Source organism: Salvelinus alpinus, chromosome 13, assembly GCF_045679555.1.
Source record: "Salvelinus alpinus chromosome 13, SLU_Salpinus.1, whole genome shotgun sequence".
Lineage (NCBI taxonomy): Eukaryota > Metazoa > Chordata > Actinopteri > Salmoniformes > Salmonidae > Salvelinus > Salvelinus alpinus.
The window spans coordinates 15,339,844-15,366,941 of NC_092098.1; the positions used below are offsets into that span (position 1 = coordinate 15,339,844).

A 27,098-nucleotide genomic window follows, 5' to 3' on the forward strand; every position below is an offset into this window, starting at 1 on the left:
GTGTCTGTTACTTAAACTCTGTGAAGCATTTATTTGGGCTGCAATTTCTGAGGCTGGTAACTCTAATGAACTTATCCTCTGCAGCAGAGGTAACTCTGGGTCTTCCATTCCTGTGGCGGTCCTCATGAGAGACAGTTTCATCATAGCGCTTGATGGTTTTTGTGACTGCACTTGAAGAAACGTTCAAAGTTATTGAAATTTTCCGTATTGACTGACCTTCATGTCTTAAAGTAATGATGGACTGTCGTTTCTCTTTGCTTATTTGAACTGTTCTTGTCATAATATGGACTTGGTCTTTTACCAAATAGGGCTATCTTCTGTATACCACCCTACCTTATCACAACACAACTGATTGGCTCAAACGCATTAAGAAGGAAAGAAATTCCACACATTAACTTTTAAGAAGGCACATCTGTTATTGAAATGCATTCAAGTTGACTAACTCATGAAGCTGGTTGAGAGAATGCCAAGAGTGTGCAAAGCTGTCATCAAGTTAAAGGGTGGCTACTTTGAAGAATCTCACATACAAAATATATTTTGATTTGTTTACCACTTTTTGGGATATTTGTTTTAAAATGGCAAAATGTTATCTCCGCCACATGGCAAAATGTGTATAATTGCAGGAAAATAGCTTTAAAACAGCAAAAGTTCACAGCAACAATTATTTTTGGTTTGCGACCGCACCGTTGGCCACACCTGTGGCCACGCCCCCGCCACGCCCACCACCTAAGTCCCATTTTGATCCAGTAAAAAACATGCTAATTATTTCTTCCTATGATTGCACTCTCTCTCAACCAACTTCTATCTCCTTGACAGAGTGATATCTTGTCAGCCTCTTCCTTCTGTTCCGTTGACTATCATTACCCTTTCCACCATAGCCTCATTATCGTTACGCTCCATCCTCTTATTCTCATCTCGTCTCACAGTCATCCCATCCGAAGAAGCTGCAAGATATTAACTTCCCCACCTCCCTCTCCCCCGCCTCTCTCTCTTTGGGGTCAGTGACAGGACTCTATTTGCTGGATGGGACTGTATCTCATTGAGAGATTGTCAGCGCATACAGGGTGGGAGGGAGCAGTGAGACAGAGGAAGAGAGCCAGGGTCTGCTGCTTTGTATACTGTTGCATTACTCTCCTCACATATCCATAGGGTCTACCACTGCCTCTAAAGAACAGTTTGGACTTAAGGTAGAAAAACCCTCTGCCCTTTCTGTAGCCCTTTACACTGGTACCCGTATACGGGTTGAAAATGGCAGATTTGGGCACTAATAAGTGCCTAAATTGGAACGTAGTGGCTGTACAGTAACATGCTATACATGAAGTCAGGGCTCTGCATTTCCCAGGACTATATGGGTTTTGACTGACAGCCATTCTGAACTCGAGCACTGCACATGATAAGAAATTGCCCCCATCTCTCCCGCTAATTCGGCAACTTTTTGACATTTTTTGTTCTCCGAGTGAGGGAAATGCTGTAAATTAAGATGACTCAAGGTATTTTCAAAGATGTTGAGGATTATTATAAAGTATAAATACAAGCAGTCTTGTGTCAGTTGAACTGTTGTCAACTTTGGTCAAAGAATTTCCCCAGTATCTCCAAATTGTTCCCTTCCAGTCGCTACCATAGTTATGCATATATGCTTTTCATATTTCTTCTGTAAGAAACTTTTAAATTTAGCCTTATCCATGTAGACCAATTCCCACAAGTGTAAAGGGATAACTCTACTGCGAAAAGCACAAGAGTGCATGGTCAATTCACAGCAATACAATACAGGCAGAAGAAAATAGATGAAAAGATACTTTCAGAAATGTTATTGTGCATGTCTAGTGTTGTGTCCATCACTGTGTGCTCATCTTGCTTAGTGTACAGTATGTTCCTTGCTATGCTAGTGTACACCTCACTAAGCAAGGACTAGGATTGTGACAGTCATTCTATGTCTTGGGCAAAAGAGGACAAACAGCACCAAGTTAAAGAGGGAGAGAGCGAGTGAAAACAAGGTTGAAAAAATAATGAGAAAGCAGTCTTTAGGATCCGTCCATTTTATTTGATTGCTCTAACAGGATTAAACTCATTTGATTTTTGCTGTCTGTCTGTAACGACAGGCAGGATTAAACCAATGGACAGACAGAACCCTCCAATAAGTGGAGGGAGGAATCTTTCTGATAAATTGGTGCAACATTACAGACAGATACAGCGTGGAGTAGCCATGTTGTGTGAGGCCAGAGGCTGGCTATTGATTTTACTCTTATCATTTCAGCGCCTCAGAGAGAGAGGGTGATGGGACAGAGAGGGCCAACTCCCTGCAAGACCAATACAAAGCCAGGAGCCATGACTGATGGTAAATCAATGCAGAACAGCCTAGCATCACCCTATGATAGTACTGGAAAACTGGTGTGTGACAGAGGGTGATGGGAGACATTGTGGGTGGAATTACAGCACAGACACAGGTAGGGACGGGACACAGTAAAAAAATGGCATTACATTTACTGTACTGGGTTTGCACGTTATGTGTGTTGAAGGTTTTATGTTGTGGTGTTTGTCTCTAGGCTATGTTCAGATATACAGCAGTGTGTAAATACATTTGTGAGTGGCAGCGGGTGTGTGATTTTCCTTGTAAGTGTGCATGTGTATGTTTGAGGGCAGAGGCTGCTGGTTTCGGGGAATGACATGTCACTTACAGGAAGACGAATGGCCTGACATGCAATGCTGGCTAAATCGGTGCCTTTGATAAGCCACAAAGGTGCCCCGCCACCCGCCCACAAATCCATGGAGATCGAAAAAGTGAGCCGTGCGGGCTGATTCATGTGGCCAATCAATGCGCTGGACCTGTACCGGCCCCTCCTTCAACCGCCCTCAGCCCCCCGCCCCCCCTGCTCAGACAACTTCACAGAGTGGACCTGTCAGAGGTTTAAACATCCAGAATACATTTAACAACACCAACACACCCAGGATAGACATGTGTCTGGAGGTAACTGGTGCCCCGAATGGATGTGTGAAAATGGTGGAATACAATGTTCAGGACAAATATGTTGGGATTGGCCCAGAAACAACAGCTAAAACACAGCTAACTGGTTGGAGGTTGCAAACAATGAACTAACAATGTTTATTTGCTGATCTAAATCAAGTATGGGGGGGAGGGAGAGGGAGAGGGAGAGGGAGAGGGAGAGGGAGAGGGAGAGATCCGTGAGGTAATGACCTTTCAGTATCCTTGAGACCAGGGTATACAGATACACACACCCCTGTCACACTGTCAGACACTGATCCCTCTCTGTGTACCTTTCCCTGTGCGCTGCCCTGTCTGTCACAGCAACTCCAACAACAGACAGCTGCACAGGAGACCACACGCGGGCCACATACAGATCATACACACCTAATACTAGATAATAGCCATGATTATCTATAATTCTATCTGCGTATTATGACTGCAACTCAAGGTAATGATATACTGCATCTATTCAGGTTTCAGTTCACATCAGCTCAGATGCCACAGGCAGAAGCAGATATCTGTGAATGACTAATGACCTGAGTCAGCAGGTGTCAAAACGTAATTTAATGCATCACTGAGACATTTTCCAGCAACACAAACATGCCCGAAATGAATCAAAATGGACACTGTGCTGTGATAATGATAAAGCCTGAGGAAATGCACCACAGGTCATAGCAAACATCTCTCATACACGCACGCATACAGTGGTGTATAGTACTTAAGTAAAAATACTTTAAAGTACTACTTAAGTAGTTTTGGGGTGTATCTGTACTTTACTTTACTATTTATATGTTTGACTACTTTTACTTCACTACATTTCAGAATAAAATAACTTATAACCTTATCAAGAGAACATCCTTGGTCATCCCTACTGCCTCTGATCTGGTGGACTCACATGCTTCGTTTGTAAACTATGTCTGTGTTGGAGTGTGCCCCTGGCTATCCATACTTTTTTGCTTAATATATGGAATTTGAAATGATTTATACTTTTACTTTTGATACTTAAATATATTTTAGAAATTAAATTTACTTTTTATCCTTAAGTATATTTAAAACCAAATACGTTTAGATTTGTACTTTAATTTTAAATGGGTGACTTTCACTTTTACTTGAGTCATTTTCTATTAAGGTATCTTTACTTTTTACACCACTGCTCACACTTAGCCTTTCCTCCCACTCAAACGCCAATGAATTCCAATATTAGCAATCAATCTGCCAGGAGGGGAGTGCCACCTCTGTAAGTTTGGTTTGGACAGATTACCCTGGCAACAGAGCAGAGAGGGTTGGAGAGGGCATGGGAAGGAGAGGAACATAGCATGGAGGTGAGGAGAGTATATTTGGCAGGATTTGAAAAATATGGAAAGGCTAAATTTATCTAACTGAAGTGTCCTTGAGGGTGTTGTTGTTGTAGTGAATGTGGGCTTCATGGGTGAAATTGAATCGAATTATGCAGTAGACTATGGCAAAGCCCCCCTCTCCAAAACAGGTGACTACCCACTGGGCACACACTTTCAATGAAATGAAATGACGTTGAACCAACGTGGAACAGACGTTGAATTGATGTCTGTGCCCAGTGGCTATTGAGTACACTTATTTAAAATCGGACAGGCACTCTGCCAGCTCGCCTCGTGTCTGAAGAGCCTCTCCACAACAATAGGAGTATAGAGAACAGCTGGGAGTTTATCTCAAGGACACTTCTTCAATGATACAGTGGCACAGTACCGTAGCTAAACCATATCAGCGGTGTAACAGTTAATGATAGCCCTCAACATTCTCTCTCTTTCTCTCTCTAACAGTTGGTGTTGTTGTGGTGAAGGTTGTTCTTCTCTGAGGTTAGTGCTGCCTTCCTCTCATCATGGCTCTCTAAATAGACTAACGAGCATTACTAATTAGCTAACCACACATCGTGTCACCAGTCTTCTCCCTTACACTCCCACGCACGGCAGAGGGAAATATTCCTCCATCTGCAAAGGACTGAGCCTCCTCTATAATCAGTAGAATGAGCTAAAATAGTATGGCTCTCAAACCAAAGTATGACTAGAGTGTGACCAATGAAGCTCTGTTCTTCTTTTCAGAGTCAGGTCAAGTGGTACATTGCAATCAAAGTCTTATCGGGGGAGCAGCGGCTTATCTTTTAGTGTCACATTGTATTGGGAGGTTGCATCTAGCACCCAAATCACTTCAAAGCCATTTGACTTCATAATGATTGCAGCCAGGAAGGAAACGACAGCATTTTACAGGTTGATTAATTCTAGGGAATTCTTGTGAGAGTGGATACGTGAAAGCTCAGGCTGGGATTTCTCAGCCCTGTATACAACTTCATGTCCTTGGGACACAAGGTTATCTAGAAACAAGCTCACCTTGAGGCAGAAACAAACATGGTGTCTAGATTACCAAGAGCCAGTGAGGAGAGGAAAAAAGGTCTCACCAATGGGAAATAAGCAATCCCCATTTTTTATCCACAGGGTTAACAAACTAAAGATTATCACTGATATAATTAATATGTACAGTAGATCTGTGGAATAGATTCATTGTCCTGTGTAATAGGTAATAAAGTATCTCCTATTACTAACAAGAGATGAACACATCTTCTGTAAAATAACAAGATAACAATCCCAATTGTTAGATCAGTGTATATACTGTATACTCAATCAACTTTTACAGGAACGTGATGTATTATCAGAGTGAGAAAGAGAGCGAGTGAGAAAGAGAGCGAGTGAGACAGAGAGTCACACTAGAGAGAGTGTGTGCCTACGTGTGCGAGTGTGCGTACGCGTGCACGCGCGTGTGTGTGTGTGTCGTGACTAAAATGAGAAAGTGCTATGACTAATAGATTCTCTCACCATCCGGCAGCCATGTTGTTAAAGAGCACCATGGGTAACCCTTAGATTACCAACTCCCACCAACGCCAGGCTGCTTGCACAACTAATTAAACATGGCAACACTAACGAGCTGGCCTTTGATTACACTTCCTAATTGGGCTCCTCACCACCAGCCCCCAGTGCTGTACCATCATCACAATACACAGTCAGGAAAGTCACACTACCCACTAAGAATTACAGTCAGGGAAACAGATCCTCTGTATTAACTTAACAAATTCAGACATAACCTCTGGTTTTATAACCAACAGTGCAGTAAATTAGTATTCAGGTAGTCTACACCCCAACACTCAAGGACTGATGTACTATTTTCTCATATTTAAGCCAGAACAATTTAAATACACTTGACATCTGCATCTAGAGTGTACCTGAAGAAACCTTTATTTTTCCGGAATTTCCATTAGGATGGCAGGCTGCCCTCATAACTCCAGCCTTCCCCTCAATCATACTCCTGTCTCTGTAAAGGAGAACACAAGCAAATATTCCATCCACACAATCACGAGGACACCAGCCAAGAGACGCACAAATAAATCAACACAGACTCCTTCAGGAAGCCGGAAAAACACAGTTTGCAAGCAGAAGCTCTATACATGTCAAGCTCCTTTTAACTTCCCACTGATTTGAAATTGCTTTTCCCTGGATGCCCACAATGCAGTGGACATTAGCAGTTTCCTGTGGTAGGTTACCAGCATGGAAAAGTTAAAGGTACCAGCACGGACAACCAGCCAGTGCCAAGGGCAATCAGTGAACAGTGTTCATTCTTCTGTCCCTCTGAGCCCAACTTCTAGTATGTTGTTAGTGCTCTTTCTTTCATAAATGCACTAGCTTGGGGATCATTCACCTTAGGGTCAGCTCCTATAAAAATGGACTTGTCGTCTGAAGGCAAATGTGGTTCCAATCTTTTGGACCCTTAAGTGTTTAGTTGTACATCTCCAGGACAACTTACCAAAAAAGCTAGTCATGTGAATCACCCCTCTATTCCCCAGGGTGATTGATTGTAAACACACCCGGCATCCAATGGTCAGTGGTCAGTGTGAATACCTAAAGTGACGTCTCTCTCCCTCAGTGACAGACAGACTGTCATGACCGCTGAGGGTGAACCTGATCTCTCTGCTCTGATCTCTAATCCCTGCTCTGGAGCTCCACAGCACAGCAGGCTCAAGTCATCACTGTGAGATGGTGAACAGCTCTCAATTACTAATGAACACTGTCCTTTGCATTAGCCTCTCACCCTTCAAACATCTGCAAGACAGCCTGCTAGGCTCTTAGACAATCCCTGGAGGACCCTGTGTAAGCTGGGTCTTACTCCAACCGGTTTTCAACCGCTGCAATTGCATCCTCCTCATCCTTTAATTGCTTTGATATCCAGCTAATCTACATGGTCGAAGTGATGCAATATAGTCATTTGAACATTGTCTAAGATATTTTGTTTAACCATAGAATCTCATTGTCATTGACAGAGCTTGCTAAGGGGGAACTAATTAAGGGGGAGTAGAGACAAATCCAGCCAACACACACAGACACAGACACAGACACACACAGACACAGACACAGACACACACAGACACAGACAGAAACACAGAAACACACACACACACACACACACACAGTCCTGCAGGATTTGAGTCATAGAGCCCTGTTGTTAGCCCAGCATGGATTGAGCCCCTGGCAGAGGAAGAGCTAATTAAACACACCACAGTGGAAAATAAATGGAATACAGCTACCACTTCTTTATTTCAAACTGGACCACATGGGGACCAGATGAAACCTTTTCTTCCTGTCTTCCCCTCCCTGGTTCTCTGATGGATAGAGTAATTACCTGAGTCCTAACAGTGTGTGTAATGTGAGCACTATGAGTGATGATCCTCTGCCCACTCCTCAACCACACCGAGACAGATGAAGCCTACAGTGATAAGAGTGGGAGGAAAGGTAGAACGGATGGAACATCTAATGCCAGACCTCAAACAATGACCAATGAGATCTCACACTCCCAAATAGATACTCACTTTCTAAGCTTAAAGCTACGAAAGACCCATGACTGATAATAAGACTACCAAGATAAGCAATTATACAGAAGCACTTTACAGTAACAGGTGCTAGTCTCTATCTGCAGCAGGTAAGGTCAATTACATGACCAATGGCAAAGAGTAGATTGATGAGGAGTGTTGTGTTGGGATTGCTTACCTGGAACGAGGGCTCCTTCCTGCAGCTCTGAATGGACGATACTGAGCAGCATGGCGACAAGGAGAGCCGTAACAACTGACCACATGACCCACATGGTTCTCATTGGCCCAGCATCCCCTTTAGTGATCCTACACAGAGACACAGAGGTAAGGGTCAAACAGCAAATACAGAAAGATTGATACATCCCACTGTGCACAGACATCGGTTCAACGTCTACTTTTTATTTACATTTGGTCTAGTTTTTAACTCATGTGAATTCAACATAAAAAATATATAGTAATCACCATGTCATTTGATTTAGGTTAAAAGTTGGATGAAGAAAATAGGAAATCCCCAGAAGTTGATGACTTTATGCAAATCCAATCATTTCCATGTTGATTCAACGTCATGAAATATATTTTTGGGGTTAAAATGATGTGGAAGCAATGTTGATTCAACCAGTTTTTGCCTAGTGGGGTATGAGGGAGAGCGAGGGAGAGAGATGGGGTGAAAGAGAGAGAAAGAGAGACAGAGAGACAGAGAGAGAGAGAGAGTGAGACAGAGACAGAGACAGAGACAGAGACAGAGACAGAGACAGAGACAGAGACAGAGACAGAGACAGAGACAGAGACAGAGACAGAGACAGAGACAGAGACAGAGAGAGAGAGAGAGAGAGAGAGAGAGAGAGAGAGGCACATGTATATCGACCATTAACTCCAATCAGCAATTGCCAATCATCCACTGAATGAAATACATGTTACTATGGATAGACAATGAGTAAACTACACAGTATAATCTGCTTTGATGATATCATTGAAGTACAGATAAAAGGTTGCTCTTCAATCAGACACTGACAAATAAAGTCGCTAAAAAACAAAAGTGCTGAACTGAATGACATTTTCACTTTCTAAAACCTTTCAATCTACTTTGTAAATGATTTTTTTTAAACATCACTGGTGACTTCCTTTTCCTAAGGCCCCACCTCATGGAAAGAACAAGAGAAGAGGCACAACAGAGGATAGAAGAGGTAAACAGATGGGCTTTGCTCTGAAGCCTACCCAACAAACGCTACAGTGGCATTCTGACTGGGTCTGCCTACAGTATCTCTCTGATCCAAACTACACACACTCTGACAGGAGCCCAGATTAATACTATATTCCCGCACACTGATAAACCAGTGCAGCTGATACATGTTCCCTCAGAGGAAATACAGTGTGTGTGTGTGTTTGCGTGTGTGCACGGGCACCTGAGTGTGATTGTGTGCCTCAATGTAATTATGTGTGTCACCTAGCAGCGTACTTGTCTCATTTCACATATACTTTCAGACACACACCACACTGCAAGTCATCTTTCTTTCTGGCACCCTCCTGCTGCCCTGGCACAATCTCCTGTTTGATAAATCAATTTCACAGGCTGATTTGGAGGAAAACGAGGCATGGTCACTCTCCTGCCAGCTCTGTCCAGATATCTCCTTTCCCCCCGCCCCCTCTTCATCCTCCGTCTTTCTTGGGCCCGGTGAGCCACAGTGACATGGGCAGGCTGTGGAAGAGGAGCGGCCAGTTGGTTTAACCAATCAGCCATCTGTGGAACAAACTGCTATCTCCTGGTTCACATTCTCTCATGGAAGGCCAGATTCCTGGGATGCCTTGGCACCAGCTGACAGATTATCTGCACCACTCTGTCGCCCGCCTCCGCTCACTAAAATACACAGTAGCTGTTGCCAACACTAAGAACTTACCTAAACTTCTCAAGTGTTTCTGAGTGAAGGACCAAGAGAAAAGGGATGAGAAAAAATGTGATGTTGAATGTCTAAAATCACACTTTACAGTTCTGTACCTGCAAATGTTTCTGCTTGTTTGTGCCTCCTTGTACAGTAGCTAGTAGTCAACTTAGCTAGATAACAAGGTTTGTACTGTTTTTATAATTTGTGAGCTAGCTAGCTAAGCTACGTGACCAGATGACGGAAGCTTACTTTAACGACTATCAATCTACTTTTTGGTGGACTTCTCTTTTAATGACATTCATTTCGCAAATGTTTATAAATGACCTGAACTCGCTCTGTTGAGAAATGGTCACCAGAATCAGAGGTTATGCGACAGGACCGCTGATTGGAATATGTTATAAAACTCCGCCGATATCATTGACAAGCTAACCACCTCCGTCACAGACTTCATTAGGAAATGCATTGACGACGTTATCCCCACAGTGAAGGTTCGCTGCTTCCCCATCGAAAGCCCTGGATTAACACCGAGGTTGGAGCTAAACTAAAGGACAGAGCTACAACACACAGAGCTGTCGTAGACAACCCCGAGGCTACGGCCGAGGACAGGAACAAGTACAATAAGTCCTGCTACGACCTCTGCACAGTCATCAAAAGGACAATACAGGAATAAAGTGGAATCATATTACACAGGCTCTGATGGTCGCCCCATGCGGCAGAGGCTACAATCAATTACGGATTACAAAAGAGTATCCAGCTGTGATCTGCCCAACGATGCCTCTCTACCAGACTAACACAAAGCATTTTATGCACACTTCGAAGAAAGTAACATTGTGACGGGTGTGAGGGCCGTCGCCGCCCCAGAGGACTAGGTGATCTCGCTCTCCGAGGCCAACGTAAGGTCTTTAATCAGCTCGACACCCACAAGGCCACAACCTCTCCTTGTTCCAGTCTGTAATCCCCACATGTTTTAAGATGACCACCATAATTTCTGTTCTTAAGAACTCTAAGGTTTCATACCACAATGACTACCGCTCTGTAGCACTCACTTCTGTAATCAGGAAGTGCTTTGAAAGGCTGGTTATGGCACACATCAACTCCATCATCCCAGACACCCTAGACCCACTCCAATTTGCATACCGCCCCAACAGATCCATAGACGACGCAATCTCAATTGCACTCCACACTGCCCTCACCCACTTAGATAAGAGGAACACCTATGTGAGAACGCTGTTCAATGACTACAGCTCAGCGTTCAACACCATTGTCCTCTCTTAGGAGGGGACAATGCTTAGTAGCCTGGGACTGAACACCTTCCCATCCACATCAACGGGGCTGCAGCGGAGCAGGACGAGAGCTTCAAGTTCCTCGGGGTCCAAATCCCTAAGGACTTTTAAAAGGGTCCACACACACGTGCACAGTCGTGAAGAAGGCGCGTTGAAAAGGTTTGGCATGGGCACTTAAATCCTCAAAAAAGTTCTACAGCTGTACAATTGCGAGCATCTTGACTGGCAGCATCACTGCTTGGTATGGCAATAGCACCGCCTTCGATTACATGGTGCTACAGAGGATGGTACGGACAGGCAGGACATCACCGGGGCTGAGCTCCCCGCCTTCCAGGGCCTCTATATCAGGCGGTGTGAAAGGAAGGCCCGAAAAATCATTAAAGACTACAGCCACCCAAGCCATAGACTGTTATCTTTTCTTCAGCACCTCAAGTGGTACCAGTGCATCAAGTCTGACATCAACAGGCTCCTGAACAGCTTCTATCCCCAAGCCATAAGACTGCTAAATAGCTACCTAAATAGCAAAAAAAATGGCTACACGGTCTGAGGTGACCCTTGTATATATGCACACTTACATAGCTCTACATACTAATGCACACTGACACACCAACACACACATAAAAACTCACTTCATCATTTGTTCACACATACAGAATATGCACATACATGTAAGCTGACTCTACACATACCCACTCACATACAATCATCATATACGCTGCTGCTACTCTGTTTATCATGCCTATTCATTCAAGGGTTGTTCTTTATTTTTACTATTTTCTACATTGTAGAATAATAGTGAAGACATCAACACTATGAAATAACACATATGGAATCACGTAGTAACCAAAAAAGTGTTAAACAAATCAAAATATATTTTATATTTGAAATGTTTTAAATAGCCACCCTTTGCCTTGATTACAGCTTTGCACACTCTTGGCATTCTCTCAACCGGCTTCATGAGGTAGTCACCTGGAATGAATTTCAATTAACATGCGTGCCTTCTTAAAAGTTAATTGTGGAATTTCTTTCCTTCTTAATGCGTTTGAGCCAATCAGTTGTGTTGTGACGAGGTAGGGCGGTATACAGAAGATAGCCCTATTTGGTAAAAGACCAAGTCCATATTATGACAAGAACAGCTCAAATAAGCAAAGAGAAATGACAGTCCATCATTACTTTAAGACATGAAGGTCAGTCAATATGGAACATTTCAAGAACTTTGAAAGTTTCTTCAAATGCAGTCACAAAAACCATCAAGCGCTATGATGAAGCTGGCTCTCATGAGGACCGCCACAGGAATGGAAGACCCAGAGTTACCGCTGCTGCAGAGGATAAGTTCATTAGAGTTACCAGCCTCAGAAATTGCAGCCCAAATAAATGCTTCACAGAGTTCAAGTATCAGACACATCTCAACATCAACTGTTCAGAGGAGACTGCACGAATCAGGCCTTCATGGTCGAATTGCTTCAAAGAAACCACTACTAAAGGACACCAATAATAAGAAGAGACTTGCTTGGGCCAAGAAACACGAGTAATGGACATTAGACCTGTGGAAATTTGTCCTTTGGTCTGATGAGTCCAAATTTGAGATGTTTGGTTCCAACCACCCTGTTTTTGTGAGATGCAGTGTGGGTGAACGGATGATCTCCGCACGTGTATTTCCCACCGTAAAGCATGGAGGAGGAGGTGTTATGGTGTGGGGGTGCTTTGCTGGTGACACTGTCTGTGATTTATTTAGAATTCAAGGCACACTTAACCAGCATCGCTACCACAGCATTCTGCAGCGACACGCCATCCCATCTGGCTTGGGCTTAGTGGGACTATCATTTGTTTTTCAACAGGACAATGACCCAACACACCTCCAGGCTGTATAAGGGCTATTTTACCAAGAAGGAGAGTGATGGAGTGCTGCATCAGATGACCTGGCCCCCACCATCCCCTGACCTCAACCAAATTGAGATGGTTTGGGATGAGTCGGACCGCAGAGTGAAGGAAAAGCAGCTAACAAGTGCTCAGCATATGTGGGAACTCCTTCAAGACTGTTGGAAAAGCATTCCAGATTAAGCTGGTTGAGAGAATGCCAAGCGTGTGCAAAGCTGTCATCAAGGCAAAGGGTGGCTATTTGAGGAATCTCAAATATAAAATATATTTTGATTTGTTTTACAGTTTTTTGATTCCATATGTGTTATTTCATAGTTTTGATGTCTTCACTATTCTTCTATAATATAGGAAATAGTAAAAATAAAGAATAACCCTTGAATGAGTAGGTGTTCTAAAACTTTTGACCGGTAGTGTATCCTGATTCCTAGTCACCTTACATCCCTGTACATTGTAAATATTGTAGTAGGACTGGAATTGACTGACTCTGTATATAGGATGCTTCCTTACTTTCATGTGTTTTTCTTATTTCTTATTTTTTATTTCTAATGTGTTTGTTTTTCTATCTTATGTTATTTTTTTGTATTACATTGTTATTGATTACTGTATTGTTGGCTTTAGAGGTTGCAAGAAAGGCATTTGAATGTACTTGTGCACGTGACATTAAAACTTGAAACTTGGATACTTCTTCCCTGCACAGCTGTATCTGTCAATCTCACTGGGAAGATATACAGTAGTACTGTATACTATGTTGCAAGTTCGCTAGCAAAAATGCTAGCCAGATTGAAAGACAACTTGAAGTTTCTGGATGATTATAATGGTCATTTCATTTTGTGTTCATGGTCGTTACACCACTAATAGTTCCTGTTCCAGGCCTGATTTTAGGGCAGAAAGCTTCAATGACTTTAGATCACCCTAAATGAAAAAAAAAACGCTTCTCTGATTCGTCTGAGTTCTCTCTCTGTTGAAGACTGTAGACTTCACAGGCAAGACAATGTTATGTCTCTTTTAAATGAGGACAGTGGAAAAAGAGATCCACCAACAGTGGAATTCGAGAGAAAATAACATTTATAATTTGGTAGCAACAGGCTACCAGTAGGAGTAAAGACATGGCTAAAGAGATAAAAAAAGAGAACATACTGCCTCTGCAATATGTGGGCTGGGTAGTAGCCTAGCGGTTAAGAGGCTGGGCCATTAACCAAAAGGTTGCTGGTTTGAATCCCCCAGCTGACTAAGTGAAATATGTTGATGTGCCCTTGAGCAAGGTACTTACGCCAAATTGCTCCTGTAAGTTGCACTGGATAAGAGTGTCTGGTAAATTACAACGAGCAAAAAATAAGTAAAACGCATGCATATGTCTAACACTAATGAAACACTTTAAATGGGAAAACGGAAGTACGAAGAGAGAAAGAGGAGCTGATGAGACAGACGCTTTCAGAGTGCAGTAATCTGTAGTCAGCACTCTGGGTCCTCAGTAAACTGCAGTAATTAGTGTTGTATACTAGAGCACCTGGATGCTGCAGACAGACAGCAGGACTACAGCCTGGGATGGATATGCTGTAGTTCTACAACACACGCAGGCTGAAGCCATGCACAGTTCCACTGTTAAAACACATAGGCAGCCAATAGAGCAGGTGTTACACATAATATATATGCTTGAAGATGGAGGAGTGTGAGAAGAGATAGCAAAGTGTGACATAACAGTGCATGTGGTGACATGCTGAGATGGTGGTGATTTTACAGTATGGTGATGTGGACTGTGGTTTATGGTGGGAGCCCAGTGATATATGTGATGGGATAGATAATAGAGGAGTGCTGTGTTAGATGGCACAGTGAGACATGCAGGTGTGTCTCACTGTGGAGACAGGTAAGGATTAAATCAGCCTTCCTTAAGGGTCCTGTTAATGGTGGGTCGCGACGTGTCAGTGTAGATGTATAATTGTTTCATTAATTACTAGAACTGATTCGGCCAAGAGCATCTGCGCTCTCTGTTCAATGCGCTTTCTGCTTAAGCAGCGGTCTCTGCTCAGTTTGGCAGCTCCGCGAGTGGGAGAGGGAGATGCCTGTGTGCTTCGCGGTTTAACGGATATATTTTTTTCTGCAGTTTTCTTGAAGATCAGCGCTGTCGTTCAGGCAGCAGACGATGCGCTGTCTGCCACTGACTTGTCATTCTCACTCGCCATCACTCACCGTTATCATCAATTGGATTCGTGCTAGCCACAAGTTCTGACTGAATTGTCACGAAACGAAAAATATACAGCGATGAGTTTCTCTCTCTTTCATACAAACGTATAACGAGGAGCGCCCACAATGTGTTTTGTGCGGTGAAGAGTTTAGTAAAGAGTCTCACATAACGAACAAATGAACACGTCCTGACCAAAAGTCCACAGCATGATGGTAAACCCAGGAAGTTCTTTCAGACCAGGGCAGAGTACTTCAGGAAACAGTGATTTGACAGTGGAAAAGTAAGTCAGCTAGCAAGACATTGTCATTTTATAACAGGTGATAAGCAGAAATAAGGGAGTACTAACTAACACTCACAGTAGTAGATGTGAGTTTATCTTTCAAACAATCCCCTGGCCTTGTACACAGCTAATCGCTAACATTCGCCAAAGCAAGCTAGCTACTGATAGTGCAACACTAAGTAACAGTACAGATGAAGATGAAAAATGATCAGGCCCACTGTACATTTTACTGTAGAAATTATCGTTGGAAACTAGTCTAGGTTGGAACTGTTGCTGTTAAAATACAATAATAATTGTTATTCTGAACTGGAATAAACTGATTGAAGCGAGATGCTTTTTGAGGCAAACACTCACACAGTTCTGGGTTGTTCATCTACAGCAGGAAGTGGTCTCCTGCCCGACTGGGAACGCAGTAGATGTTCTGGTCCAGTTTGCCACCACATACTTATGCGAGTCAAGGTTCTCAACTCTGACATACTTAATAAACAAGTACAGAAAAAGTTTCAAGGCTGACCATAATCCCAGTGTTGTACTGTCACAACAGAGCCCAGAATAGACATGCTGCTGTTAAAATACAATACATCATTTTTATTCTATATAAAAATAAAAATATATGTATTTTAACAGCAACAGTTCCAACCTAGACAGATATGTAAGTGTTTTAATGGGGGAAAATAAACATTAATATATATTTATATGGATATTTAATTTATTTAATGTCATTGTTAATTGTTTTTGTCTATATTGCATTTGTTTTAGGCTTAAGGGCAATGAAATGTACCAATATTTATGTATAGTTGCATATTTTCCTAAGCTTGTGTCCCAGGAAAACACACATTTCTCATTTGGGTCCCAGGCTGAAAAAGTTTAAGGACTCCTGGATTAAATGGCTCAGACTGACGGTGCATTATCACCGCCTCATTACCATACTTCAATTAACCTGCCACCGCTGCCACCTGAATCATGGAGAGCCTGTGCACTACACAAACACACACACACACACACACACGACACATATGCACACCACATAGGCCAACGCCCACACACATACAGGCACACAAAACAGATAAGATGTCTGCACACAGCAAGACCCTGTCTATGAGGATATCTGTCTTGCATGTACATGTCTGACAAGATCTCACAGGGTTCACATGCAGAGTCCCACACCAGGTTTCAAATACTGTATATTACATTTACATGTTAGTCATTTAGCAGACACTCTTATCCAGGAGCACTGTCTTGCTGTTTTATTAATGTAGCTACTGTGTCCTCATGTTGCAATCCTGGTTTAGGTGTTCGACACCCACCTCCTGCTCTGTAAGCCATTCATAGGCATGACATTGTAATGGAGAGAGAGCTGCAGATTGAGTAAAATGGGATGCTGATTATCCTTCCCTCTACCAGTCCTGTGACAGGGGGAAGCATTCCCTCTTACCCCCTAACAGATTGCCAATATCAGAGAGCAGGAACCGTCACTACACCACAGCAGACAGATCACATGTAGGCACTGGGGTGTGAAGCAGGGAAGAGAATCAGCTTTTTCACTCCAGTGCCCTCACTGTTCCCCTCTCTATCCCTGGCTCTATCCTAAACCACAGCAGAGACGGATACATCCCAGCACTCTGATATGGTAGAGGGATCAGCAATCATAAGGTCAGGGGCCAGGAAATCAAGGATTTAGTCTGAACAAAACCATATGAACTTTAGGAGATACATGGAAGTGACACCTAACAGAGCATAGCAGCGCATTCAAACACCTGCAACATCAGCAGATAATGGCTGCAGGCAAAAGTGCTCTACCACCACCAGCCAATGGTAAAGTAGAGATCCGCCTAAATGATGATATTTACCACTAAAACCCACACAAACCACACAGATCTGTCTGGCATGAATTGCTAAATCCCTTTTTACATGGAAACCATCTTTCATCAAATAATCACGTTGAAATACATTGATGGAAGGAGATGGTATGGCATCCCTCTCCTAAACCAGGTCAGCACACATGACAACAAATATGTTTTCCTCACATGTTCCTCACACATCTCAGAGAGGTAGATTGGTATGTGATGGCTGATCAGCAGGTGCCAGGGAGCAAAGAAGAGCAGGGTGTGAGTACAGGAAGTGTGTGTCACTGGTTATTTCCTTCTCAAGATTTGGAGACCAAATCAGTGAGCCCAGCAGTAGGTCTCCTAGGACACTGAACAGTGCTATTGAATCACACCCTCAGAGCAGAGGAGGAGGACATATACCACACACACACCACACCGCACACACAACACACACAACAACACAACACACCACACACATACACACACACACCACACAAACACACCACACCACACAAACACCACACAACACACACACACCACACACACACAAACACAACACACACCACACAAACACAACCAGGGCATAGGGCTGAGAGGAGTCTGAACCTGGAAGCGGGTGGATGAGGTGACAGAGGTACTGCAAACTCAAAGTGGGATGAATCAGGCTCTACCAGTGGCAGACCCCATCACACTAGAGTAAGCTTTAGATCCACCTGGGAAATACCTCATATCCAGATTGTGTCAGTGAGGAATGAGCCTGTCTGTAAGGAGACAGACAGGGAGACAGATGCAGCCACGCTCCACAGCCAGTCAGCCATTCTTATGACACTGCATTACAGGGGCTAACAGAGCGAGACAGAAAGTATTAAAACTATCGGAGAGGTAGAGGGATGCTGGGGGCCTGACGGAGAGTATGATGGACAGTCATAAGGCTGGGTAGGGTTAGTGAGAAGGTCTGTCGTCAGGGCTTACAGATGATGATCTGTCTGACTGGCCTGCAGGCCGCTGACCTCTGACCTCTTAGCTGATTCTGTTATGTCTGTGGATAGATGCTAGAACACAAAATAACATAACACACCATTAGCAACACGCACAGGTTTTAACACGGTTCTCACTCATCAGCCACACACAACATACACATCTCCCTCTCAGTTCACCAAACATTAATCAATAACCATCTCCTAATGGGGGGTGCAACTCAATAATAGGAAGATGTTCCTAATGTTTGGTATACTCAGTGTATGTAAAAAAAAAAAAAAGTATTGTTGCTATAGATAAAAAGTGGACACATTGCCTGAGATGTGAGAGCACATCTGGAGACGTGTTGTACTCTTGTATCCATCTACCAAATCCTGGTTTCCATGGTAATCGAAGCAGTACACTGTCTGTAAATCAGAATGAATGTGATTGTGAGCTACAGAGTGAGACCCCAGGTGCTCTTTGCCACAGAGAGAAGCCCTACAGTATGTGCTCTGGGCTGGGCTGAGCTTGCCGGGGACTCTAGGAATAAGCCTTACCCAAGTGAAAGTCCATTTATCATTGCAGCCAATGCCAGCAGTGCAGAGAGTGTCTGTCTGCTGTGAAATTAAAGGAGGGGATGGTTTGGAGAAACGACTGCTTAAATGGAAATTCAATAAAAAGACACTCAATCAACAAGGGTAAAAATAAAAGGTGCTGCTGTCGTTATTCGACATTAAGGGGAAAATGACTTGCCAAGTAGCCACACATTACAACAATGGCCTAGACAATGACAAGGTGGCATCTCGGCAATGGGGGTGCGCCACTATCGATTCCCCCTAGGTGACCCGGGAGCAGAGGCCATGAATTACAACTCACTTCTTATGGCAATAAAGGAGGACAAAGTCCATCCATTGGACATGGGTCATTACCCAAAACATCCATCCCCTGGAACATGTGTACAAACTGAGTGGTCAGAAGCACAGAAGAGCAACCAGCAGATAGAGCCAATTGATTGAAAGGCCAGGTTGATCATTAAAATCAAACCAAAACCATCCTTCATTCCCTTTGTCTCTCTTCTCTATTTTTGCTTTGTTTCTCTCTCTGTATCCATCTTCCTAGAGTCGTTCTTTTACACTGTATGCCTGTCTTCTTATTGGCCCTACCTTATCTACCCATCTTTCCTTTTTTCTTTCTCTCAGCTTTTTAAAGTGTTTTATCTTTGTCTCTATCAGTCTATTTTCTACCCTTCTTTCCTCCTCTTTGTCTTCTTCCCTCTAGTCACGCAGCATATACAGACAGAGACAATCCTAGAAACAGGCTGAAGTCTGTGTCAGCTTTTCTTTAATTACAGCCGACAGTCCCCTGACAAAAACCATTTGCACACTTTTGTCTTGATACTAAATATTGACGTCTGACAAGCTCTGAGCCTTACAAGGACTTGTTTTCCAAGGCAAACTAACTTTGCCCCCACAGTGAAACAAACAATTTCTTCCTAAATAACTACTCATAAATATTCATCTCTGTCTCTCTTCTTTACTTAAGCTGAGATATGGCACACAGCCAGACTGAATAAGCAAGCAGCCTCTCCACACCTTTATAATGTGAAAGGCGTTTTGCTTCTGAAAAGTGAGAAATTCAATAATGCTGGAATGACGTGGCGTAGCAACAGTCCCTCAGAGAGAAGACACATCTCTCCAGGGAAATATGGACGCTCTGCTTAGAATACGCTGGAGTGATCAAGAAAGACACACTTGCACATACACACTCAACAAATACACACTTTGCCTCTCCCAGTCTTGAATTACAAAAACATTTACACAAACACAAAATATTGTGAAAAAATAATAATACGCAAAATAAGTGCACATTACTCTCTAGGTTGACTTTTTCATCCATGGTTTTAGACATTTTAGTTCCTCTGTTGGTGAGTCAATCCATCTGGTTATCTCTCTCTCCGCCATTTTTAACCTCCCTCTTCTTGATTTTGTGCTTTTACCCATCAGTCCAAGTGATAGGCCAGTGGCTGTCCATCTCTGAGACAGACAGGTAGACAGGAACAACCAACAGTGAAACGAGCATGAGGTGAAAACCTCTCCCAGACTTGTCAGTCAGTCAATAGTGTAATTAAATGACCAGTCCCTGCTTCTGTCAACTCCGTCTTTGTAATCATTACACAGCCAAGACACCCCCAGCTACAAACAAATTGTATTATGTCTCCATCAATAATGCATACCAACACTTTATTGAAATCCAATGCAGTTCCACATTTACATGGCTGGACATGCCCTGTGTAAGTCTGTGATTTGGATGTGATTTGTTCGGCCATAACAGGCAATAGGAGGAGGTAGAAGATCACAGTCAACACCATCCATCTTCATGCTTCCCACCATAATAGGAAGTGGGCGGGGCACACTATGCTTAATTTTTTCAAATATTTTTTTTAACCTTTTTTCTCCCCAATTTCATGGCATCCAATTGGTAGTTACAGTCTTGTCCCATCGCTGCAACTCCAGTACGGACTCGGTAGAGGCGAAGTTCGAGAGCCATGCGTCCTCCGAAACACGAACCTGCCAAGCCGCACTGCTTCTTGACACACTGCTTGCTTAACCCGGAAGCCAGCCGCACCAATGTGTTGGAGGAAACACCGTACAACTGGCGACCGTGTCAGCGTGTCAGCGTGCACGCGCCCGGCCCGCCACAGGAGTTGCTTGTGCGCAATGGGACAAGGACATCCCGGCCGGCCAAACCCTCCCCTAACCCGGATGGCGCTGGGCCAATTGCGTTGCTTCATGGGTCAACCGGTTACGGCAAGCTGCGACACAGCCCGGGATTGAACCCGGATCTGTAGTGACGCCTCAAGCACTGCAGTTCCTTAGACCGCTGACCACCCGGGAGGCTACAGTATGCTTTATTTATAGAGGAAATCAAATGAAGATGTATTCCCAAAGGGGGGTACAACGGGTGAATTGTGTTTTGTGTAAGTTTCATTTGCTTATTTTTTTATTGAATAAACTTGACAGGGTGAATAACCAGAACAATCCCAATGTGTGTGTGTGTTTGAGTCTGTTGCACACGTCAACCTGGTAGCTACAGAGGTGAGACAGGTGGTTTCACCAACAGCAGACATACATAAACATTTTCTTGTCAGAGGAGCCTGGTTTGATGTTGATGATCATGTGTTTTCTTGTCTGACGAATAAGCCAGATATTGTTGTTGTGGGAGACAAGAGGTAGGGGCTGATTCTGGAGGTGAGCTGCTCATTCCATTGTTACATGGAGCAGGCCTTATCTGACAAGCTCCTTAAATAGCAGCCCCTCATATCACACTCGGACAGCCTGAAGTGCAGATGCAGGTTGGTGGCGTTGATATTTGGCCGTCTCTGCCACGTACGTAGACTTACATAAACCTTCAGATTGCAGGCCTGTCTAAGAGAAGAGCAAAACAAGTGTCTAGGTACTGCTCTGTTTCAGCCATTATAGGCAGCCTAGCTGTGTGGAGGAGAAGGTACTGCTCTGTTTCAGCCATTATGGGCAGCCTAGCTGTGTGGAAGAGAAGGTGCTGCTCTGTTTCACCTGATATGGGCAGCCTAGCTGTGTGGAGGAGAAGGTACTGCTCTGTTTCAGCCATTATGGGCAGCCTAGCTGTGTGGAGGAAAAGGTACTGCTCTGTTTCAGCCGTTATAGGCAGCCTAGCTGTGTGGAGGAGAAGGTACTGCTCTGTTTCACCTGATATGGGCAGCCTAGCTGTGTGGAGGAGAAGGTACTGCTCTGTTTCAGCCGTTATGGGCAGCCTAGCTGTGTGGAGGAGAAGGTACTGCTCTGTTTCACCTGATATGGGCAGCCTAGCTGTGTGGAGGAGAAGGTACTGCTCTGTTTCAGCCGTTATGGGCCGCCTAGCTGTGTGGAGGAGAAGGTACTGCTCTGTTTCACCTGATATGGGCAGCCTAGCTGTGTGGAGGAGAAGGTACTGCTCTGTTTCAGCCGTTATGGGCAGCCTAGCTGTGTGGAGGAGAAGGTACTGCTCTGTTTCACCTGATATGGGCAGCCTAGCTGTGTGGAGGAGAAGGTACTGCTCTGTTTCACCTGATATGGGCAGCCTAGCTGTGTGGAGGAGAAGGTACTGCTCTGTTTCAGCCGTTATGGGCAGCCTAGCTGTGTGGAGGAGAAGGTACTGCTCTGTTTCACCTGATATGGGCAGCCTAGCTGTGTGGAAGAGAAGGTACTGCTCTGTTTCACCTGATATGGACAGCCTAGCTGTGTGGAGGAGAAGGTACTGCTCTGTTTCAGCCGTTATGGGCAGCCTAGCTGTGTGGAAGAGAAGGTACTGCTCTGTTTCACCTGATATGGGCAGCCTAGCTGTGTGGAAGAGAAGGTACTGCTCTGTTTCACCTGATATGGGCAGCCTAGCTGTGTGGAAGAGAAGGTACTGCTCTGTTTCAGCCGTTATGGGCAGCCTAGCTGTGTGGAAGAGAAGGTACTGCTCTGTTTCACCTGATATGGGCAGCCTAGCTGTGTGGAAGAGAAGGTACTGCTCTGTTTCACCTGATATGGGCAGCCTAGCTGTGTGGAAGAGAAGGTACTGCTCTGTTTCACCTGATATGGGCAGCCTAGCTGTGTGGAAGAGAAGGTACTGCTCTGTTTCACCTGATATGGGCAGCCTAGCTGTGTGGAAGAGAAAGTACTTTTTGTTTCCTTAAGTGTCCTTGTATCAACAACCTTTGAAATGTTTGAATCCCTCATGATGTAATGTTGTGTGTGTGTGTGTGTGTGTGTGTGTGTGTGTGTGTGTGTGTGTGTGTGTGTGTGTGTGTGTGTGTGTGTGTGTGTCTGCTCTGTTCCACTGCAGACTGCGAGAGGCAAAGGCAGGGCCTCAATGGGATTTTGCAAAGAAACTCTATAATCACAGAGAATTAAAAGGCCCAGGATGAAGGGACAAGCCCAGAATGTTAATGAAGGAGAAGTTCAAGAGACATCAGGTGTAATTCTGATCCCTCTATCCAGTGTGATACATGTACTGATACTGTAGCCATTCTTTCCATTATATGATTGTGTGCCAAGGGTGACCAATGACTCAACGGAATCAATGACAATGAGATTATTACACTCTATAGACACACAATTATATGTTTCACTACTATAGTAGCATGAATTATCTGCATCACGAGCGAAGCCATCACCGCCTTCTAGAACCTGCGGTTCTAACTTTCAGCACCACAATGAATGGACAGCTCCTGCCGTAAACGGCTGAATCAACTCAGGGACTTTCTTTTGAAATGTAGGATATTACACCAGTGGGCAATATACAACAAATAAGAAAGTCTGGACGGTCAAGGAAATTGTACAACAACTGCTTATACGTCTTCATTGTGGTTTTGCGAGGAAGCATCTGTCGTAGGCTATAGCACACCTTTCTGACACATGGCTAGATTGACCCATGAAATAGCACGGTGAGAAGCATGGGCTGGTACTGGGATAATCAGTGTGTAATATAATATATCTTAAAAAGCAATACAATGATAATTACTTTGTTCTCCAAAGATCTTCTCTGATAAGAGCGTCTGCTAAATGACTTAAATGTAAATGTAAAATGTAATTCAGTGTTGGTTGCAAAACCAAACTGTATGGATTAGCCTACCTAACAAATTCAGGGTAGCCTATAGATTACACAGCCACACAACGTCAATGGCAAATCAATAAAGTCTCATAAATTATTTTAAAGACGAAAATATGACCTACTTTCTTAATGCGGATTCATTGTATTAGACGAACTGGGTGTATCCAAAGGATCCAAAGGACTCATGCAGTCAATACTCACACATGTAGGCTACCTCTAACACTCTCAGTCCCCTTTCTCTCGTTCACACACACTACTCAGATCAAAGTTTATCAACAGGTTGAGTCATTTTCTATCAAAATTGATAGCCTAATAATTTTGTCTTTACAACTTTACACCATTATTAGACAGAATTGAATTAAACTTTTTAGACCGCGCCACAGCCTATCACCTTGTCAAAATATTTGGCAATTAACGTTGTCAATTAACTTCTGCTGCCTCTGAAAGTGGTTGAAGAATTCAAGAACTCACCCTCTTTTCGTCGTTATTCGTCTTTCTTTAGTTGTTCAATGCTTGTTTGATGTACTACTGGTCCCTCCTTTCTGTAAAACGTTTGCAAATGTATCTTTTTCCGGTTAAATGTCCTTGCATAGGCACCAAAAAGAGAGGAAATTATGAAAAGAAGAGAAAATACGTTCAGGTGTGAGATAAATCAACAAGAAGGCGCCCAAGCCTGAGCAGCGAGAAAGATCCCCGGGAGTAAAAACCTAATCCCGTTCTACCTGGCAATGCAGAGCCGCTATCAGATGGACTATAATGCGAGCTACGAGTGGCAGCGCATACAAATCACCACGCGCACCTTCTCCTGCAGTGACCTGCCGATTTCCTCAGGGTCCTAAGGCTGCGCTAAGGCAATTTGCTCACAGATAGGCTACTTGATTCACACGCAGCTACAGTATGATACTGAGAATATTTTATGATATATCGTAGACTGTGCTGGACACGTGTTTGTTATCGATATCATGATAATGATAATAGATGTGTACATCTATCCGTCCTCATTTTCACTCATTCTTTGTCATTACATGGGTGGGTCAGATTGTTCATTGAAATGCCTGTGTGACTTTCTGCTCCATTTTGAACAGTATTATGTTTATTCACCCTTGAGTAAAATTGTAATCTCGTTCTCTTAAAAGGTCCAGTAGTTATGAAAAACCGTTTCCTGTCAACCTGGGCATTTGGGGAGGCTATGAACTGGTATCTTTTAAACCTGAGTTTTGTATCTTATGAGGGTGTATAAATTCCTAAATTAATTCTAAATAAGACTTAATTATAAGATTATTTATGTGTGTCAATATTGAATATGATGTAATGTGACTCACATTAAGTCGTGACCACACAAAATGGATTTCATATGGTACAAACAGCAGGTGTGAATTTCATAGTAAAATAAGTAGACAGTGGACTAGAAAGTGATGAACATGTGTTGAGGGGTAAAAACAATTAAAGCATTGCCAATTAGATAACATCGACAGGAAATAGTGACTAAAGTGCCAATCAGTTAACTTTGCAGTTTAGCTTGAGTTAATGTTTGAAATGTATTCTAACGTGTGTTTGCCAACTACACTCAGTGACAGGGTGAAAGCTAAATCATGTGCATCCTATCTGGACCTAAACAGTAAAAATGAAAAATATTTTATCATCACTTGTTTCCCTGTTCAATGTGGAAATGCAGAACTAACATGGAATTCAAATATGAAACAAAAGAGAGAGATAGAAAGACAGACATTTGAGACAGACATTTGAGAGACCGATGGAGAGAGAGAAAGAGAGGGATAGAGACTTCAGCAGCTCTTAAAAAGTAAGAGGGACATCGAGTCCCAACTTGTTCTGTATCCACCGAATGATTTCTCACCTCTATTATCTACACCGGGTCATTTCATTCCCTCAGTAGGGGGGATAGACTGGAGAGAGACATGGGGGAGTTGAAAGTTGAGGACAGAATTCTATATGACAGAATTTTAAGTAGTTAACTTTCTTTTTCTCACCTGTGGCTATTTAACAGGGATCACCATATGCTAATCACAGCCTGGCGATATATCTTGTTGAAAATACATACAGCCATTATGCTGAATATCCAGGCTCTATACTTACACAACAACCCCAGCCAAGTCCCTGGCACGTCACAGCCCACTGAACAGACCACGGACATCGAGCCTGACAGTAGACAACGCAATCTGTAACTAAATCAAGTCAAATTTTATTTGACACATGCTTGGTAAACAACAGGTGTAGACGAACAGTGAAATGTTTACTTACAGGCCCTTCCCATCCCAACAATGCTGAGAGAGAAAATAGAGAAATTAAAGAAAAGTAAAAGACTTAATAATAAAAGTTGACTAAATACACAATGATTAATGACAACTTGGCTATATACACACAAGGTACCAGTACCGAGTCAATATGCAGGGGTACAAGGAAACTGAGGTAGATATGTACATATAACTAGGAATAAAGTGACAGATAATAAACAGTAGCAACAATGTATGTGATGAGTCACAAAAGTTAGTGCAAAAAGGATCAATACAGATAGTTCAATATTTAACCAAACAGCTACAGTACCCGGACTAACTATGTAGCAGTCTTATGGCTTGGAGGTAGAAGCTGTTCAGGGTCCTGTTGGTTCCAGACGTGGTGCATCGGTACGGTAGAAGACAGAACAGTCTATGACCTGGGTGGGTGGAGTCTTTGACAATATTTAGGGCCTTCCTCTGACACCGCCTGGTATAGAGGTCCTGGATGGCAGGGAGCTCCGCCCCAGTGATGTACATTTACATTACATTTAAGTCATTTAGCAGACGCTCTTATCCAGAGCGACTTACAAATTGGTGCATTCACCTTATGATATCCAGTGGAACAACCACTTTACAATAGTGCATCTAACTCTTTTAAGGGGGGGGTTAGAAGGATTACTTTATCCTATCCTAGGTATTCCTTAAAGAGGTGGGGTTTCAGGTGTCTCCGGAAGGTGGTGATTGACTCCGCTGACCTGGCGTCGTGAGGGAGTTTGTTCCACCATTGGGGTGCCAGAGCAGCGAACAGTTTTGACTGGGCTGAGCGGGAACTGTACTTCCTCAGAGGTAGGGAGGCGAGCAGGCCAGAGGTGGATGAACGCAGTGCCCTTGTTTGGGTGTAGGGCCTGATCAGAGCCTGAAGGTACGGAGGTGCCGTTCCCCTCACAGCTCCGTAGGCAAGCACCATGGTCTTGTAGCGGATGCGAGCTTCAACTGGAAGCCAGTGGAGAGAGCGGAGGAGCGGGGTGACGTGAGAGAACTTGGGAAGGTTGAACACCAGACGGGCTGCGGCGTTCTGGATGAGTTGTAGG

General features: G+C 43.5%; 1 protein-coding gene across 1 annotated transcript in view; it reads right to left on the minus strand.

Annotated features, from left to right (window-relative positions):
- Positions 1 to 24,532, minus strand: part of LOC139537179 (roundabout homolog 1-like) — a 228,864-nt gene extending 204,332 nt beyond the window's left edge. The window contains exons 1-2 of the mRNA XM_071338197.1: positions 24,245 to 24,532; positions 8,047 to 8,174 (exon numbers count right to left, since the gene is read on the minus strand). Coding sequence (XP_071194298.1) covers positions 8,047 to 8,149 — 103 coding nt within the window. The 5' untranslated portion in view covers positions 8,150 to 8,174; positions 24,245 to 24,532. The remainder of the gene's footprint in view (positions 1 to 8,046; positions 8,175 to 24,244) is intronic.
- Between the last annotated feature and the right edge of the window lie 2,566 nt (positions 24,533 to 27,098).